The sequence below is a fragment of the Trachurus trachurus genome (genome assembly GCF_905171665.1).
Source record: "Trachurus trachurus genome assembly, chromosome: 23".
NCBI lineage: Eukaryota > Metazoa > Chordata > Actinopteri > Carangiformes > Carangidae > Trachurus > Trachurus trachurus.
In genome coordinates this window covers 21762548-21781867 of record NC_139912.1, presented here as the reverse complement: position 1 = coordinate 21781867, position 19320 = coordinate 21762548, and the positions used below count along the sequence as shown (strand labels likewise).

The following is a 19320-nucleotide window of genomic DNA, read 5'->3' as shown; positions in this document are numbered from 1 at the left end:
ATGAATTATCTGAATATATACATTAAAAAAACAATAGAATTGGTCATTAGAGGGTGAAAACTGAGGGAAAACCATGGAATCCCTGAGCTATATGTAAGGAATGCCTGCCAAATATATTTTCCTCGGCTTTACTGTCTTGTAAATCATTTTTTTTCATGGCTCTAACCAGAGGCTGAAATACTGCTGGTGCATAATGCTTCCATTGTTCCACCATGCCACAGCAGATGTGTTATCTACCCCACCACCACACAGATGTACACTCTTGTTGCTGGGCAGAAAGAAGAGGGTTTTTTTTAAGATCCAACTAAAACAAACTCAATCTTGACCCTACACAACCCTCTAGGGGGGGAAAATAATGATTTCAACAAATTAGCCTAAGTCCTCATGTGAAATAGCATCTCAGCAAAGTGAAATATCAAGGAGTAATTCATCAGCTTTGTCAGATCTCAACATAAAAGCAAAGATAGAATGAAATGGCTTTTGGCCCACGCTTTAATGTAAGACTGTTCTCTCAATTCAAGCTTGGATATTGTTTTCTAATCTTTTTGTCGTTCAACTTTCAAAGTTTCCATCTTCAGATAGCGTCCATAATAAAGTGTTGCTGGAGTTTTGACACTGCTGATGCTCCCTGAACAAGAATATTATGGAGCTCACTTAAAACCATGCAGTGGCATTGACGTCTCACTCAGCGAGGTACAGCACTGTATCTAACTGACCTCCCTCGAATGAGTTTTGCCACCAGGGAAAGACAAAGTGAGAGGGAAAGGCCTCCACTTTGCAGCAGTGTTGGTCCTGAGGCTGAAGGATGCTCGATGGGTTACAATCCCGGCATTGGTTTACAGGGCTTGTTCCAGTTCGCCAGCTTTGTGGAAAGACTTCATCAAACCAGTGATGGGCAATTATTGCTTATGTCAATCAAAATGATATCAAGCCGAGTCCCTGTTAACTGATAAGGTTCAGTTTCGCTGCCGTATGTCTGTTTCTCCCCTCTCTGCCTCCATCTCTGTTGGGCTCTCATATCGACTCGGAAAATTGGAAGTAAATGGTAGATAAAGATAAAACAAAGAAAGAAAAAGCTGCAGGGCCGCTGGTAGAAATGGATTCAAGGCATCATCGGCTCCTAAAGAATTACCTTCATCTTTGTGGTCGCACCAAAAGGTCTGAGGACAGAGGTGTTCACTATCAACATCCCTTTAATCTACACAGCAGGATTCACACAAACTTAGAAACAGACTAAACTACTGGACTTTTGACTCCTACAACCCAGGAGAGGTTCTGCACCACTAATACTATGTTGGAAGAGTATGGATGCTCCCTCTATCAAACAGCAGATAAAGGAACTTTCAGAATGTCTTGGCCTGGAAAGACTAACATACATTGCCAAAGGAAAACGGACCTCTGGGAACCATATATGAACATTATAGTAGCTGGACAGGCCTCATCTGTAAAAATGTGGGGTCACTTTCATTAATTAATTCATTCATTTTTGATTTATTCCATTCATGGTATATATTCTACACATGGTTGCACATATTTACATAATGTACACATTGTCACCATGAATGAAAAGGAGCAGGATGAAGAAAGCTTATAATACCTGCCCCTCTCTGTTGTTATAATTACATTGGCTTACTTCAACACCAATATTATGCTCTATTTCAAAATATTAAAGATGATGAAATATAGTACTGACAAGAAAACAAACAAAATAGCAGTGGACACCACTTGTCTATCTATCTTTTCCTTCTTTTTCCCTTCTTTTTTGTAGACGCTTTCAAGGTATTGCAATTCATTGGCAGCAAATGATCATTTAGGCACACACACACACACAATACATATGCACAAATTAGATACCAATGAATTGCAATACCTTGAAAGTGACCCTAGTGCAGGATAAGCGGTATAGAAAATGAATGATTAACATTTGTGATGTTATTGTGGTCCAATTGTTCATGTAATTTCTTTTTGTGATGTAAGAACAAACAAAAGCCAATAAAAACATCGGGGGAAAAAAAAGAAAAAGGTCTGAGGATCAGAGATGGCTGTCAGCCTTTTGTCTAAAAGAGCAGCAACAACAGTTACTGAATAACAGAGGACAGAAGACCTTGATCAGGAACCCCACACTGAGATGTCCTCTGACGTCGTCCACCTGAGACCTCCACTATAGAAGGTGGTCGGTGTCTCCGTTGACATCCACCTTGCATTATTTTATATTGCTCCCCCACTAAAGCACCTCCACAGCATACATGCCACTCAGTCATAGTTGTGTTATGTTTGTGTTTGGGATGATTGTCATGTTGAGAAGCGTTCCTCCTGGGGTATACAAACCCACATTCACGGTGCCAACTATAAATACCATCTCTCCTACACCTTTGCACTGCACTTATAAATCCCTATATCAGCACGGTCCAACCTTGATGCTTCTCCGTCCTTACCATGCCATCACTGTGGTTCTCCTTGCCAGGTCCACACTAAACATATTAGACCCCATCTGATCCATAGACATTAAAGGGATAGTAGCATTTTTTTTAAACAGGGGTTGTATGATCTACAAATAGCCCCTAAGTACTTTAATTGCAGTAGAAGATTCTCTGCACTCCTCCCGTTAGCGACGCCAGCCCATAGCCCTGCCCAGAGATTTACAACATACAGTGTTGTGAACAGACCCAAAGAAACGGCCTATTTTCGCGGCCTAAAAGAGGTTTTACCTGAAAAAAAATACACAGTTCCTTTGTTCGCTATAATATAATTTTTCCAGCCCTTCAAAGAGCAGGAAAAACGCAGTTTTTATTTGGACCTAACCAACTCACGTATCCCTCAGCCCAGGGTTAGCGCCCGCCGATCAGCAGTTGGTTAGGTCCAAATAAAAACGTTTTAGGCCGCGAAAATAGTCCGTTTCTTTGGGTCTGTTCACAACAATGTATGTTGTAAATCTCTGGGCAGGGCTATGGGCTGGCGTTGCTAACGGGAGGAGTGCAGAGAGTCTTCTACTGCAATTAAAGTACTTATAGGGGCTATTTGTAGATCATACAACCCCACTTTAGAAAAATGCTACTATCCCTTTAATTCTGATTTCATTTGACCTGGGACTGTGCTGCCAACATTCAATGAGTCTTGATGTTTAATCTCACAGTTCTGCAATCAGTTTTTCTCCCCTTAATACCACACAGTAGAAAATGACTCCATATTATAATGTCCTCTGAGAATTGCAATGTGCATGGTGCTGTAGTGTCTCTTCCTACACCGCTGCTGCAGCTCCATTTCAGCTTATATTCAGCAGCCTGGTGATGTTGTCATAGCGTCTCCTATGTTTATGAAGTCTCACAGTCTGGTTTCTTTGCCTATTTTACAACCCTGTTTATGCAATTAGCCTTCAAACCGCAGGTAAACTCAATTTGACTGCACCGAAGCAGCAATTACAGTAGCCCCCTCCATTTTCAAAGCAGTCTGTCTACCTTGTTTGTTTTTAATCATAAATTAAATCAAATAACTTACACTTCATCTTGAAAATAACACAAATATGAACATATAAAAAAAAGAAAATGCTGGCATGGATATTAGTTCAGTATATATATATATATATATATATATATATATATATATATATATATATATATTAGCATGTGCATCATAATAACGAAAACACAAAGGGACGCATACATACAGTACATCATGCATACACTCAGCCGCCTACATATGCGTGATGAATTCTATTCATGAGTCTTGTTCGGTCACAACACTTTCTTCCTTCCTGATATAAATCCGTCTGTACACTTGGACCTCTGCATGGAGGACGGTGTTTACTATGCATAGAATTTATTTAGGCACTGCCCGCGAATGTATCCAGCCCCCGCACTCGGAGATGTTTTGTGGTTATTTCTTTGTTTCGCAAAGGCAAAGTGACATGCAGCTGATAGTAGGAGACTGATTTTATAGCCCCTGTTTATTTTCCTCTCGCACCGAGACGAGCAGCTTTCACCTGCATCTCACTGCGGAGTTTGCCTCGTGGAGATAGTTGTGATGTCTCATTTGACTTCAGTGTGGGACAACACACCGCTATTATAGAGTGTGACAACATTTTGGATAGGGTTTCCTCCAGAGATAAAGAGTGAGATCCTTGTTTATCCCCCCCAAAAAATACGAGCAGTATCGAGATGGGAGTTGCTGCTCTATCGCTGCCTCCATCAGTTAGTTTGTGTTATCAAGTGGTTCTTTTATTTAAAGATCTCATCACTTCTCCCACCACTTTAAAAGAAACAACACAAACTAATTACACATCGTACAAACATGGGAAAATAATGCCCAAAAGTTTTCCTAAAAGAAAGTGCTTGCTGGATTAGTCCTGTGTGCATTCTCTCCTCAGTGCAACACTATGAACTCCTTCACATAGGTGTGAAACTTTATCCCGATTGGTAGTTTTCACCGTGTCGAGAGTACAAACACACACCTTAAGAAAGAATTCTTGGAGAAAGATCAGAGACAAAACTCAAAGAGACAAACTCAAAAGAGGCTCGGGCAGCAGGTGATTCACTCCACCTTCCAGTGTGGCCGTTTGGCACAGGCAGACACACTTTTAACTTTAGACGTGATCAAACACAACATGACCTAGTTTTGTGTGAAGAATACCGAGGCCGTTAACCCCGGACACTTCCTGTGGAGCTGGTCAGTGGCAAACAGATAAAACAGATTGTATAGACTTGCACAGTACAGTACACACTGCAGGTGCTAATGTGTGAGACAGTGGGAAAAAAAGAGCATCGCTCCCATCAGAACTACAGTGTTTAAAGGGATAGTTCAACATTTTGGCAAATTGGCCCATTGCCATAATCCCTATTGACTAAGGAGTAGATGTGTTACCTTTTCGGTGCAAGCTGTTTTTAGAACGGTGGAGCAGAGCCGTGAGCTGCTCAGAGCTACGCTACGGAGGCTAATGGAATTTCTTGGTTTCCCTCATCAAACTCATCAAATACACAATCCAACAACTCCAAAATGCTTGAGTGGACAAGTTGTGACCTTCACATTCACCACGCTATGAGATAATAACGGAACGTTACGAGACAGAGTTGTTTTAGAGGTAAATTCATGCAAAATCACTGATGCGGATTCCTGTCTGGGGCAGTTTTTCGGCAAGCAGTCTCTGCATTTGCCTCAAAAACAACTCTGTCTCATAACGAGTTTGATGAGGGAAACCAAGAAATTCCACAAGCCTCCGTAGCGTAGCTCTGAGCAGCTCGCGGCTCTGCTTCGACGTTCTAAAAATAGCTTGCACCGACAATTAAAGGTAATGAACCTACTGCTAAAACTATAGGGGTTATGGCAATGGGCCAATTTGCCAAAATGTTGAACTATCCCTTTAAATACAGGTTAAAAGTTCTCATTGTAACTTATATTAGTGCTGATTGAGCTATAGTTGGCATAGGGTAAGAATTAAAAGGTTTAATCACTTAAATTTAAAACATGGGTAATGTAAAGGATTTCTTTTTACATACAGTAATCTAGACTGATGTTGTATATGAATAAAGGACAGTGTCAAGAATATAAAACCATTTAAATGAGACATTTTTAGCCTTATGATTGTTCAAAAATACAAGTAGTTTGCAATATACTGTACCCATATAGACTGTTGCTAGGTAGTTTTCATACTAAAGAAAGAATATTTGAGGTCTGTGATTTTTAACTTTATTTATAGATGTGTATTTGTAATGGACATTGGAGATAATAATGTCTCACTGAATCAAAACACAAGTGTGTTGTGTGTTCACATTCAACAGAGGGCACGTCTTCATTATGCCGGTTAAATATGTAGATGCATGTTTTTCTCTCTCTGTTTCAGTGCTCTGTGTTTTTTCTTCCCCTGAAACAGAACATTTAGTGTGAACAATTAAGAAACAATCAAAAAACAATTTCATAAAAAATCAATTTGTCTCACGACACAGAGAGCATAATATGTAAATAAGTTCAGCTAAATTGTGAATTGAAAGGCAACATCCTAGAAAAGGAAACGCATTTTAAAATCAGTACAACTAAATGTAGACGGAGGCTGAGTTCAGATAAATGTTTTGGAACCGCCAAATTACAATAACCATTTGAATTGCTTCATTAAAACAAATCAAAATGTATTCTAAAATCCATACTGCATAGTGTTATTATAGGTGAACCTTGATGCAAGTGAACAGTTCCTAGCTGCATGGGAGGCACTGCCCACTGTGTGTCTGTAAATGGTTTGGGAGAAAAGGGTCTGGTGGAGGGAAATCGACCCGGGCTCTAAAGCCCCAGAGAGATGTTAAAGAATAGATGAGTTCAAATGCATTACAGCAGTCCGTTCAATCTCCTTCCCACCTCTACACCTGACCTCAACCTGCCTGCCCTCTACCCCCATGGTACACACCTCCACAGGCCTTAAATTTGTCAAGGCGGCAAGGGTCATGGATGTACTCCCTGCAGGCTGTAGTGTATGGGAATGAGGCTAAAATGAAATATGAAGTCTTGAATGGAGTGTTAATTTCCCATGGGCTCTACACCTAACCTCAGAATATGTACCGATTAGAATTTTGAGGGTTAATTTGCGGTGGCAGTCATTTCTGACAGTGGATGGATGAATGGTCTATGTCACCGGTTTTGAGCGGCTCTGGAGCCCATGAGCGAGAACATACAATCGGAAAAGAAAAAGCCACAAATTCAGTGTTTCGCCTGCCAGGCTCATATAGTATAGAGAGTACAGGAGAGAGGATGGAAGAAAAGGCCTGAAGACAAACAGGAAAAAAAAAAATCCATAGAATAGACGTAGCAATTAATTGACAATGTGACTAAACAAGCTGTGAAATATGGTCTCCATTCTGACAACACTTACAGCGGATGGGACAAACATGCTCGGCAAAGTTATGAAGCGCCATATTGAGAATAACATCAACCAAAGCATACAGGGAATACTGATGATGTTCATCCTCAATCTAAAACAATCCATATATACAGCATTTTCTTCAAAATAAGACCTGGGGCTCTATATACCTGTCCACACTCTTTTCATGGTGGATTTGATTGTTGTATGAAGATACTGCAGACGGATTGGAATACTTGTGGGATTAGGTGTGACTGCAAATGAAAAGCTCTGTGTTGAAAAATAAAAAACATCGTACAAAAGCAGAACACTTTAAGGAATTGTATATATATCGATTCCCTATAGCAAATACTGTGAATTCTTTGAATTTAGTCCTGGCCTGGCATAACAAGCATGATTCTGTTCCTTGTTTTCTGATCTGCTGCCATTTAAATATGCTGTTTGGAGCTGCTGTTGATGCAACTTAACTTTATAATCCAAATCCCTTGTTTTCTTGTTAAGCTCTTATTTCTTGGTAACTAAAAAGCTGAATGCCACCTCCATTAATAATGTGGAAAAGCTGTCAATGTACAGTACATTCACCTTGGTCTACAATGTGTTTTTCAAACACATTCATCCTAGGACTTATCGACAGCAATAACAAGCTTCACACAGACAGGTACAGAATGGAAAACCCATCACTATGGAATGACCTGGACTTTTAAGAAAAAAAAAAGGTTTTCCCCTCTGCAGCCACTGAGCATCAACATGACTGAGATTGAACAGCTTGACAGCTTCAAGTTTCCTCAAACCAGAATTGGTCAAATTACATGAAAGCCACAATCAGAAGCAGCAGAGGGATCCCTGCGGTGTTTGCAAGCAACACACGGGGTAAAGAAAGCTCTTCATAGACACTTCCAGGACCAAAGGTCAGACCATCCTCAGAGACCTGGACACTGTCTGCTCAGATGCAGGACCAGAGGCCAGACTCTGAGATGCCAGAGACCACAAAATACTGCTACACACCTGACCAGACTCTACAACAGCTTATTCCCAGAAGCAATATGAACATTCAGGCTGTGCAACCTCCATCCACCCTCACTTACAGACACACACACATGGCTGTAAATAGCCTACAATTTATCTATTTATAAAAAAAAAACCTTATTTGTATTTTGGCCTAACATGCTGGTAAACTATGGTGCAATTTGTGCAATATATAACATCAGTATTACAATTTGTTTCTTTTTCAACCAGACTGTAGAACCACATAAGAATTCCAGTGTGCGCATACCTGGTGGCTGTGCAAATAGGCAATAAAGTTGGCAAGTTTGAAACACCTGTAAAGCTTGTGTTTCATTACCGGCAACTTAGCAGCGAAAACTCAAGTGACTGGAATTAGTTTGTGAAGGAAAACTGCATGAAAAGGAAAAAAAAAGTCGATCCAGCAGAGTGACTCTCAGGGTATTAGCGCTGTAGAAATGTTTATGAGCCCGAATTCATCATTTAATTACAAATACTGCTGACTCAATGTAAGCACTAGAAGCCCTTTAGAAGGACTCCCAAAAGGCACAAGTGGTCAACACTCACCACAAACCATTCAACACCTCGGTATCTCTGCTGGTACACTCTGAAGACAGGACTGTCCCTGAGAGGATAGACTCCATGTCAGCAAAATGAATATGACTGCCACGGGGGTTGTATGGCTCCACCGACCAGCCAAGTTTCAGGAAATATTACATTTAGTCATTTGGCAGGCGCTTTTATCCAAAGCGACATCACCTGAGCTCTTAGTGCATCTATTTTAGGAAATCAAAATAAAGAAGTGCAACCAAAAAGTGCAGAGTAAGTGCTAGTCAAGAGACTTTTGAAGATAGCGAAGGAGCCTCACACTGATGGCATTTGGTACTGTAGCTTGGTCCATCACAGTCCAAAACAGTGAGGCCTGCAATCATCTTGTTTGCAGGGTTCAAATGCCCCATGACATTCCTTGGTGGGACGCAATGGGCAAAAAGGTGCATATGGATAAATGGCTGCTTTTAAAGGGATAGTTCACCCAAAATTGAAATTTCACTCATTATCTACTCACCCTCATGTCGACTAAGGGCTGGGAGAAGTTTCAGAGTTATCCGTGGCTTCTCCGAGTTACAGGGGGTCTGGGCATAGCAATTGCCCAGACCCCCCAAGCTTGTTTGTAGCGGAAGCGCCTCTTCCCGGTTTGTCAAATTTGGACGAACCAGGGTCTGTCCTCTTCCCAGTTCGTCCAAATTTGACGAACCGGGAAGAGGAGCTTTGAGAAGCTTCTGCTACAAAACAAACTTGAAATATAGACTTATTTAATTTCGCATTTCGGGACTTCAATACAAGACGGACATTACATATGAGCAGCATGGAGGTATTTGGATGTTTTTTGGTGTGTCTTTTTGTTATGAAGACAGTTGGTATCCATTTGCAACCGTTATATGGACATGCACTGCTATGCCGAGACCCCCTGTAACTCAGAGAAGCCACATATAACTCTGAAACTTCTCCCAGTCCTTAGTCGACATGAGGGTGAGTAGATAATGAGTGAAATTTCAATTTTGGGTGAACTATCCCTTTAAGAAGTTGGGTCAGACTCAGAAGTCACGCTTTTATTGAAAGTTTTCCTGTGATCTTTGGGTAACAGATGAAGAGGTACATTTGCTACTGATCTCAATGAATATACTGATGGGCCAAGATAGTTGAAGGTGGGATTCCTTAATCCATGAGAAACCAAGTGGGATTCAAACCAAGAAGGGTCCACTGGACTGACCTATGTCTCTTTGAACCCATTAGCTTTCTGCAGAATGGTTTCAAAGATTATAGTGGGCCGCTCGACCAGAGGCCTGACTGTGTCTAACACCTGGCTAATCCATAAAATGGGCAAAGAGGTGGGCCCATGTGGAGCTGAGACACGCCGGCAAAACATTCGCTCACAGTGACAGAGGGTTTCACTAAAACTGTACTTTGTGAGATTAAAGTCACCTTGACCACCGAAATCTATTCTGTTCACCATTGAGTCCAAATGGATGTTCAAAAAAAAGAGAAAGAAAATACATTTTGTCATGGTGTAGCTGGGATATCATGTTTAGAAGAATGGAATGGACCAACAGAAGGGTTGCCCAACAACCCAAAATATAATCCCAAGTATTTCAGTTGCAAGTCAACAAAAGACCAACAACCACTGACAGCATCCATTGGGAAGAGGTTGAACGTCTTGCAACGGTCACGTGAAGACTTGAGAAAGATGTACATTGTCATCTGACAACAGAGAATCTTTCATAAGAGACAAAGTCATCATCTCCACCCACATACAAGAACCTGTCATCAACTTAACTCAAGACATCTCCATTACTACTGCCCCCAATGAAGACTGAATGTTCAATGTTCAAAAAAACATTGGTGTGTGGATATTTGGAAGAGGATACTTTAGTTGTCCTTTAAGAAGTGAGTTGTGTATGATCATTCAGTGACAATACTGGTTCCATAAAAGTTATCAAGCTGTTAAAAAGGCTGAAATAAGGAGTTTGAGCATTCAATATGTCCTATAACTGAGATGCTTTGTCAAAGAATAAAGCCTGTATCACTGGGTAAATTTAGGAACAATGCTGGGCTGAGGGAGGTACTTCCAACGACAAACATACTCCAGATATCTGAAAGCCAAACAGTTTGAAAACAGTCAAAACTGTTTGAGAGAGGGATGAAAAGTTGAAGAAGTAGCGCTGGTACATGAAAGAAAGTATAAGCGAGGAAGAGTTCCCAGCAGGAGGCCGCAACAACAGCAGCACCATTACCTGAAGGAGGACAGATCAAGACAAAGCTGCTGTCTCCAGACTGGAGAAGATCTTCACAAAGATAGACTTTAATTACGGCTTAGATCAAACATTTACAATTCAGATACACATCTAATTTCATCTCTTTCCCCAAAAGCCGTTTCCTTGGGATTAATTCGCCGTGAGATTCCAGGCGGCTGACCAAGCAACCGCACCTGACAGATGCCATCGATTGTTGCTGCGGAAACGTGACTCTTGGTTTAGAGCTATAGTCCGGGGGGCAGGGTGGCTAACTTTTTATGCTTAAAATAAGTCCCTTTATTTTTGTGCAACTGTCCTCAAACCCATTAGATTGATATATTAGCCAAATTAAGACTCAAATATCTTTGTAAAATGAAGGCCTAAACCCCCTCCCGTACATGCCTGTTTTGAAGAGATTAGCATTATATGAGGCTGATAAAGTTAATGACCAGATGATGTAAGAACAACGCGGCGTCGGCTGAATCACGACACTGTATCAGCTCCCTTTTTGCTTGTCCTTGTATGTGTATGCTGCTGGTTAATCTGAAGAAAGCAACAGCCTGAATAACGGAGTGTGTCTGAGTGGATTTGTTGTAATGCCTTAAACATAATGGCTATAGACAGTTCAGCCAGACTGAACAGCACAAGGCATGGGTGGCAGAGGTGCTACATTGGAGTCAACTGTTAATTAAGATTGATCCAAACCCCTGCTGGCTGTGCTGTGATATGGGATGGTACTAGCCATAAATCTTTTAAGTGACTCACCGCCGCCTCCTTTCCCTCCTCCTGCTTCTATGGCCACCTCCATCTTTTTTTATCAACATTCCCTTTATTGGTTTTGTAACATAACAGCCCTTGAGCTGAATAATAAAACAATGAACAACAACAAAAAAAAAATAATAATTACATAGGTGCCAGATCAGCCCACCTCATCCCTCCCACCACCCCTCACCCCCCGCCCCTCCAGAAAGCCATCACCCATCCATCCCACCCACACCGGGAGCTCTGACCCTTCAGTTTTTCAGCTGCGTCTGTGAATGTGAAATTTGTCATTATGGGTGATTACTATAATCAAATGTTTTCTTTAATCCTAATGCAGATTAGCATCTCGTTGATACATTCATACACAGTAGTGACTATTTACTGCTTTAAACTAAAAGAATAGTTCACCCAAAATTGAAATTTCACTCATTATCTACTCACCCTCATGTGGACTAAGGGCTGGGAGAAGTTTCAGAGTCCTCCGTGGCTTCTCTGAGTTACAGGGGGTCTCGGCGTAGCAGTGCATGTCCATATAACGGTTGCAAATGGATACCAACTGTCTTCGTAACAAAAAGACACACCAAAAAACATCCAAATACCTCCATGCTGCTCCTATGTAATGTCCATCTTGTATTGAAGCCCCGAAATGCGAAATTGTCCCGAAAAAAATTAAATAGGCTAAGTCTATTTTTCAAGCTTGTTTGTAGCGGAAGCTCCTTTTCCCGGTTCGTCTCTCGCGAGATTTGCGCCGGCGTCAGTAATCGCACCGACTCTTGCGAGATTTGGATTTGGATTGAATAAGTCTATATTTCAAGCTTGTTTGTAGCGGAAGCTTCTCGAAGCTCCTCTTCCCGGTTTGTCAAATTTGGACGAACTGGGAAGAGGAGCTTCCGCTACAAACAAGCTTGAAATATAGACTTATTTAATTTTTTTCAGGTTTTCGCATTTCGGGGCTTCAATACAAGACGGACATTACATACGAGCAGCATGGAGGTATTTGAATGTTTTTTGGTGTGTCTTTTTGTTACGAAGACAGTTGGTATCCATTTGCAAACCTCCGAAGGCACGGAGGAAATTTCAATTTTGAGTGAACTATTCCTTAACTTTATTGCAACTTCCTCCTCAAAGTGCCTATCTGTATGGTCGGGATGAAAATACACACCCCATTCATGTACCACACTGCTGCTGTGTGTGTTTGTGTGAGAGAGTGTGTGTGTGTGTGTGTGTGTGTGTGTGTGTGTGTGTGTGTGGGGGGGTGATAATTACACTCTGTAAAATGACCCAAAACATGAACTGAGCAGGAACGGGAGGCAAAATGACTCACTGAGCCCGGGTGAGGGAGATATCAAAGATATTGCATGGTGAGCGGGAACCCACACACAAACACACAAACACACAGACACACAGACACACACACATACTCTAAGTTATATTGGGAGAGCAGGCAAAGGATAGTTGTTACACACTGGCTCAACAACAAATAAGACAGAGGAGAGCCTGAGCATACGCAGTAGACTACCAGTTGTTCCTCTTTTCTTTTCTTTTCTTTTTTTTTACACATATGCATGAAAAGATCCTAACTCAACACTGTAAGTGGAGTCATTTATTACTATTAGCACTAATAAAACATATTCATAAATGCATAATTCCATCCCAGACTTTTTGCGTTATATAAACAACCCATCACTGTAACTGTGATCGCTATAAGCAGAGGAGTATTAGACATGTCTGAGTCACACATGACAGCTGGGTTCTTTGATATCCTTTGAAAATAAAAAAAGGGAGAACTATGTTGCGGACTGCCTCCAGAAATGTTCAAAATCCTCCCTCGAATCCTTTTGAACTCACCAGGCTTTCCCTTCAGTTTCTACATAATCTTTTTGGTTTGGTAAACATGAGGCTTATTCAATAGTCGGGTGAGCAGATGTAGGTGTGTGTGTGTGTGTGTGTGTGTGTGTGTGTGTGTGTGTGTGTGTGTGTGTGTGTGTGTGTGTGTGTGTGTGTGTGTGTGTGTGTGTGTGTGTGTGTGTGTGTGTGTGTGTGTGTGTGCTCGTCTTTCCGCCGTCAAGGCCACTTCTGATGAATGTTTGCTTGTTTTTATTGACTTTAATCATAGATGTCAGGAGGATGATGTCACGAGGCAAGATGAGCATAGAGGTTGAATATCAATTAGAAGAGGACGTGGTCAGCACATCTATTTATTCCAGACTTACATATTGGGCCGAACTTAAAGGGATAGTTCAACATTTTTGGCAAATTGGCCCATTGCAATAAAGGAGTAGGTTCGTTACCTTTAATTGTCAGTGCAAGCTATTTCTAGAACGGTGGAGCAGAGGCGTTCCCTTATTATCTCATAGTGTGGTGAATGTGCAGGTCACAACTTGTCCACGAGTGCATTTTGGAGTTGTTGGATTGTGTATTTGATGAGTTTGATGAGGGAAACCAAGAAATCCCATTAGCCTCCGTAGCGTAGCTCTGAGCAGCTCGCAACTCTGCTCCGCCGTTCTAAAAATAGCTTGCACCGACAATTAAATATAACAAACCTACAACTTAAACTATAGGGATTATGGCAATGGGCCAATTTGCCAAAATGTTAAACTATCCCTTTAACATTGGGGTATCTGAAACCTAAAGCACAACATTGTTTTATCTCCTACAGTCTCATTATAGCAAAAAACTGATTCTCACATTATGGAAGAGTGTAGATCCACCAACATCTAAGATGTGGCTAGAGGACATAACTAAGAATGCCACATTTTGAAAGACAAGACTCCAACATTTTAGGAAAAAAACTTGCCAACCCCCTTATACTATACCTTGCAAATGCAAACCCAATTTAACAATTTGTCTCCTAGCAAAACATTGATCTCAAAATATTTTACAAGTAACCTATTACCTATTGGATTTCTTTCTGTTTCTTTTCATTGGTGCCGTTATTATTGCATGTATCTGCTGTTCTGTAATCACACATCAATGTGTGTGTATAATGTCCAATAAAATGATGGGGAAAACAATAACATACTACTATAATAATACTGACTGCCACTGTGCTGTGTTTCTTTTTAACACTTCCTCTATGATTTAAAACATCCCTGAATATGTGTGCGACATAAACCTTCTCACTACCTGTTTGCCACCATTCATTTTATCTCGGGGCAACAACACTAATGACTGTTGATGCCCAGCTTGTTCTGAGACCAAAGTGAGTGTGAGAGGCTCGTGTGACCTTTAGCTAAAGACGGATTTAATATGATGGGTTGGGTTTGCTGTTGTAACAGTAAGAGATTTCTAAGAGACTATGACATATGGTGATGATGATGATGATGATTTCACCTTCTTGCCATGTCCACATTACTCTAATTTGCGCCGCCCAGGAGAAGAACTCAGTGAGTTTTTATCCCCGGTCTTACGAGCTGTGTGAGACCCGGAGTCGACTCGGTAATACATTTATTTTGCAGTTAATTCAGCCAACTAAAGAAAAAAAAAGGCAATCCTCTTTGTCCTCTTTAGTAATGGAGTGTAATTAAGGGAAAATGTATTTTTCCGTGCCTTCCTCAGTCTTCACTCTCTCCTCCACCTCCCAGAGACGTGCTCACAGGAAGGTGTCGCATTGCCTCCGCACCTCCCGCTGGCCCGCTGTTTAAAGAAAAAAACAACTGGCAGGATTTTATTATTAGAGTCTGACTTTCCAAAGACGTGCTTGTCTGATTGTCTGTTGGGCCGTGTCCAATCATGTGTGTATGTATGCTGGAACGGGGCTAGTTCATACGATGTGCTGTCGGACGTGTTTACGATGAGCCGCGCTGGCAGGTGGAGGGAAAAGAGCCAGCTGGCACGGAGGGGAGGGTGTGGGGAGCGGTGTTGTTTAAATATGGAGGTTTACATTCTCAGACAGTCTCTTATCCTGGAAACCGCTCACAGTGCTGCGTTTTGGTTGTTTACATGAAAAGCGCCAGGAACAGTTGACAGCAGCAAACCGGCCAATCGCAAGGTGAAATGGGTGTGAATGATGGATTCGCAAAGTTAAATTAAAAAAACACCAGCGTCCAAGCTGATGTCTGTCGGTCCGTTTGGTTTCCTTTGACCGACAACCAGTAAAATAATCATTGCATTGAAAAATAGCAAATCTTCACATTTCACACGCGATCAAGCAACTTATTAGCTCCGTTTGAGGACTCAGCCATGTGGACTGGTTTCTCTGTGGAGGACTCGGGCCAGACTTTCTGGAAACATCCAAATGTGTGTTGTGTGTGTGCATGGTGGTGTTTCTGCTCACACCTCAGTGCCTCTCTTCCAGTCTGCCAAAAATGAGCAACACTAGGTAATTCTGGCTTAGTAATACAGAACCAGCTTATAGCACAGACTCCAACACAAGCGCCACCTTAGCAAAGAAATTAAAAGTTTGAGGCCATTGGGCAAAAGTGGACTGAGACCATCAGGGGAAAACTATATACTCCATACAATATCACATAAAACAAATTAATGTTAGCCTGACCAGATCTCCACACTTAGTTTCAACACTGTGTCAGCACTGGAAAACAACCTACATAATCAAACTATAAGAAATTACCTCATTTATCAACATGAGGATGGCCTGTCATGTTTCAGCTACAGGACAAAACAGCCTTTACAAACCAATTTTGGGTCAAATCCTTGATGAAATATAATATTCATGTAAGGTTGCACAGAATTAGGAAAGCAGGAGGTGTATTACCTTTGAACTTGTGGAAAACGGCCCAGAGCTCAGCGATGTCCGTGGCGAAGGTGATGTCCGTGTCCAGGACGATGACTCTCTGCAGGTCGGACGGCAGCGTCTTGGTGAGCACCAGCTTCATCAAACCGTAGATCCCGGAGTAATGTTTGTTAGGGATCCATGACACCTCAGACTGAAACACAGGATCGAGATCATTTGCTGTTAAATCGACTTTTTAAAAATGTGTAACTCGCACAACATCGTTCATAAAGTTGTTTTTACAGAGATCAGAACTTCTCAGATAAACTTCTCTGGGAGAGAATCCAGAGCAGGGGCGGAGCTATGGGTGGGCCTTGATGGGCACAGGCCCACGCAGAGTGACAGATTGCCCACCCAATGAGATTCATGGGGGAAAAAAAATCACAAAAAAAAAAAAAATAGCCTATATTTTTTTTAAATAATTTGCTTAAAGGTACATTGTGTAGGAATTCCTCCCATCTAGCGTTGCGGTTGTATATTGCAAGCAACTCAATCGTATTTTTCATGCTGCATTCACCTGAAATTGGGCAGACGGCAGACGGACGACAGCCACTGCACGTAACGGCATAAACAAGCCTCTATGTAAACAAGTGGTCCGTCAGCACGAGGCAAAACAATACACGTGACAATATGTTGTCATGGCGATGTGGTATTGTTGACCTGACCCACGTTTTACCGTCTTTCTCTGGACTTCTGTGACTAAAATTACATCTGGTTTGTTAGCGACGGCCGTCTGCCCGACTGCAGGTGAATGCAGCATCAGTGTAACGCTCCATTCCTCCTCACTGCGTTACCGCGGTGACTTTTCACAGACGCCACCTCCACCTGAGCCGACAGCTCCGGTGTCTCCGCTGAGTTTCCGTGGTTTCCTACCGTCACGCTGCCACTGAACGTAAAAACATGGAGACACCACATGGCAGCAGCACCGAGCTTACCCGCTCCATGGAGATATGAATGATATGAACGGCTAATTCAGAGCTTGAAAAAACATGTGAAATGAAATTTTCAGATATCTTACATGTTTTTGAAGCCAAAATTAAAACGGATAAATCACTGTTTTTCTTGAGAGACTCTCTTTCACAAAAATGTATTTTTCTCAGCTCAGCTTTCTCAGGTCTTTTTGGTGCAACCAGGCTCTATTCAACATATCAAGAATGGAACAAGGTACAAACAAATGTTTTTTTCCCCTAGTTAAATAGAGTCTCCTCTTTCCTTTGAGCTATTTGGTGTTTTCAGAGTCATAGTACAAAATATTCTCTGGGTCTTGAAATATTACTCAAAATGCCCTAAAACGCTGGCACATGGCACTGACCATTTTATAAAAGGGCTGGCACTCAATGAGTTAAAAAGTTTGGTTGTGGTTTTTATCTTCTTGAACATTTAGAATAGTTGATGGCGATTCTAATGTCAAAAATAATCAGGCCCATCCGGATTTATTCAGGCGTACCCATTAGCCACGTTCTGTTCTGGCTCCGCCACTGATCCAGAGTCAGTGAGGCTCTGTTGTTTCTCACCTTCAGCTCATCTGCGTCGTAGAAGTCGACCCTGACGGCGGGAACCATCCAGGTATGGAACAGGGAGGACAGGATCTGCTGAGCGATGGAGTCTGTGATGAAATGGAAATGTAGGGGGTTCCGCCTGCAGACACACAAAACAAACACACACACACCAACGGTTAAACAAGTTCAGTGTTCTCTCATAGAAACATCCCTCAAGATATTTCTTCAACTCCAACACATTCACAGAGGGAGTTCTCCACCGCTGCTCCACAGAGGAGCTTCAATTTATTTTATAAATGCAGGAAAACTGTGTGAATTAGGGCTGAACAATTAGTCAGGATTAGCTAGAGAGGATAATTATTTAGAAAAACAACTTTAACTTATCTACAGTCTCCAGACAAAGGTTTATTCTAACATTTAATAAAAAAGTTAGTTAAAAAATTGTATTTTAAGTTATGTCCATACGATTTGCTCATCATTAAATATCATTGAATAACCAGGGTTGAAGCAGGTGGCTGCCGATTACAACTGTTCACATTGTACATCAGGATTTATTTATCTTTGCTTTGCCATGGAAACATGTTAAAATCCTGAAACTGAGCAACCACAATGAGAAGGTGTTATCTTATTCTGTGTTATCAAAAATTCCTACGAGCAGTGAATGCATCCCACTGAGAGGTTTGAGTGTACAAAGGCTGATGCATTCAATCCCTCTGTGAGATCCAGTAGAGCTGCGTTATCCAAAAAACACGCCGAGATGCAGCACTGTTGTACACTTTCCTTCACCATCCTACTGTACCACGCCGAATGCAGATTAATCCACCACTGAAAATAGCCCCAGACAAAAGCACAAGTTCCTCTTGTTTGTGTAATGTCACGCAGCAACCGGCTGTTTAGTAAAATTGAAAAAGAAATCCTTGAAAAAAACTAATTACAATATTTATTTCTGAGCCTTCTCCTGTAACCATTGGACTCAGAGCTGAAAACCACAGACAATAGGGAGGGCAAAGAGAAATAGAAAATAACTCAAATATTTTATTTTGCATTTGTTTAGTAGCATCATACTTTAGTAAAACTAAAAGTAATCTGAAGGTCAAGCACCTTAGACATCCTGTTCTGTAGGTATAAACAATCCTTAATGCAACCTCATGATGTTAGACGCTCCTGTCCTCAGTTTATAACAGACAGTCTGTTAAAAAATCTGTAGAATCTTTCTAAGACTTGACAAAACTCTTGCAGAGCCCCAGATGTTATAATACAAGTGGCTGCACAGACCATCGAAAATTATTATGTATTAAAAAATGTGCAAAAAGCTGTAATGACATGCCAGGCTAGATTGGTAGCTGTATTTATCTACAATCTACAGTGTATTCTCTGGGCACATTGTTCTTGATTTAAATTGTAATTTGGGCAAATCATTTTGGTGTAAGATGTAACATATTTCCAATTTGCAGTGTTCTCATATTGACATACCCACGATATTTTAAAAAAGTAATTATCAGCCATCTTTGGTCTCACATGAATCCACTATCCCGTGCTTCTCACCGGTGATTCTGTCTCAGTTGTATTGATGGCAGATGTTGGGCCTTTGCGAATCTTGTGTTTATAAGTTTATCTAGTTGCCTTATTTTATTGTCCTTTTTTCAGTTTTGTACACTCATGGTTACACACACTTTCTCTCCACCTCCCTGTACT

General features: G+C 41.3%; 1 protein-coding gene across 1 annotated transcript in view; it reads right to left on the bottom strand.

Annotated features, from left to right (window-relative positions):
* The window catches only part of large1 (LARGE xylosyl- and glucuronyltransferase 1), a 158827-nt gene that overhangs the window by 58315 nt on the left and 81192 nt on the right, over positions 1-19320 (bottom strand). Inside the window, exons 5-6 of the mRNA XM_083999601.1 lie at positions 17641-17764; positions 16109-16280 (exon numbers count right to left, since the gene is read on the bottom strand). Of these exons, the coding sequence (XP_083855727.1) occupies positions 16109-16280; positions 17641-17764 (296 nt within the window). The remainder of the gene's footprint in view (positions 1-16108; positions 16281-17640; positions 17765-19320) is intronic.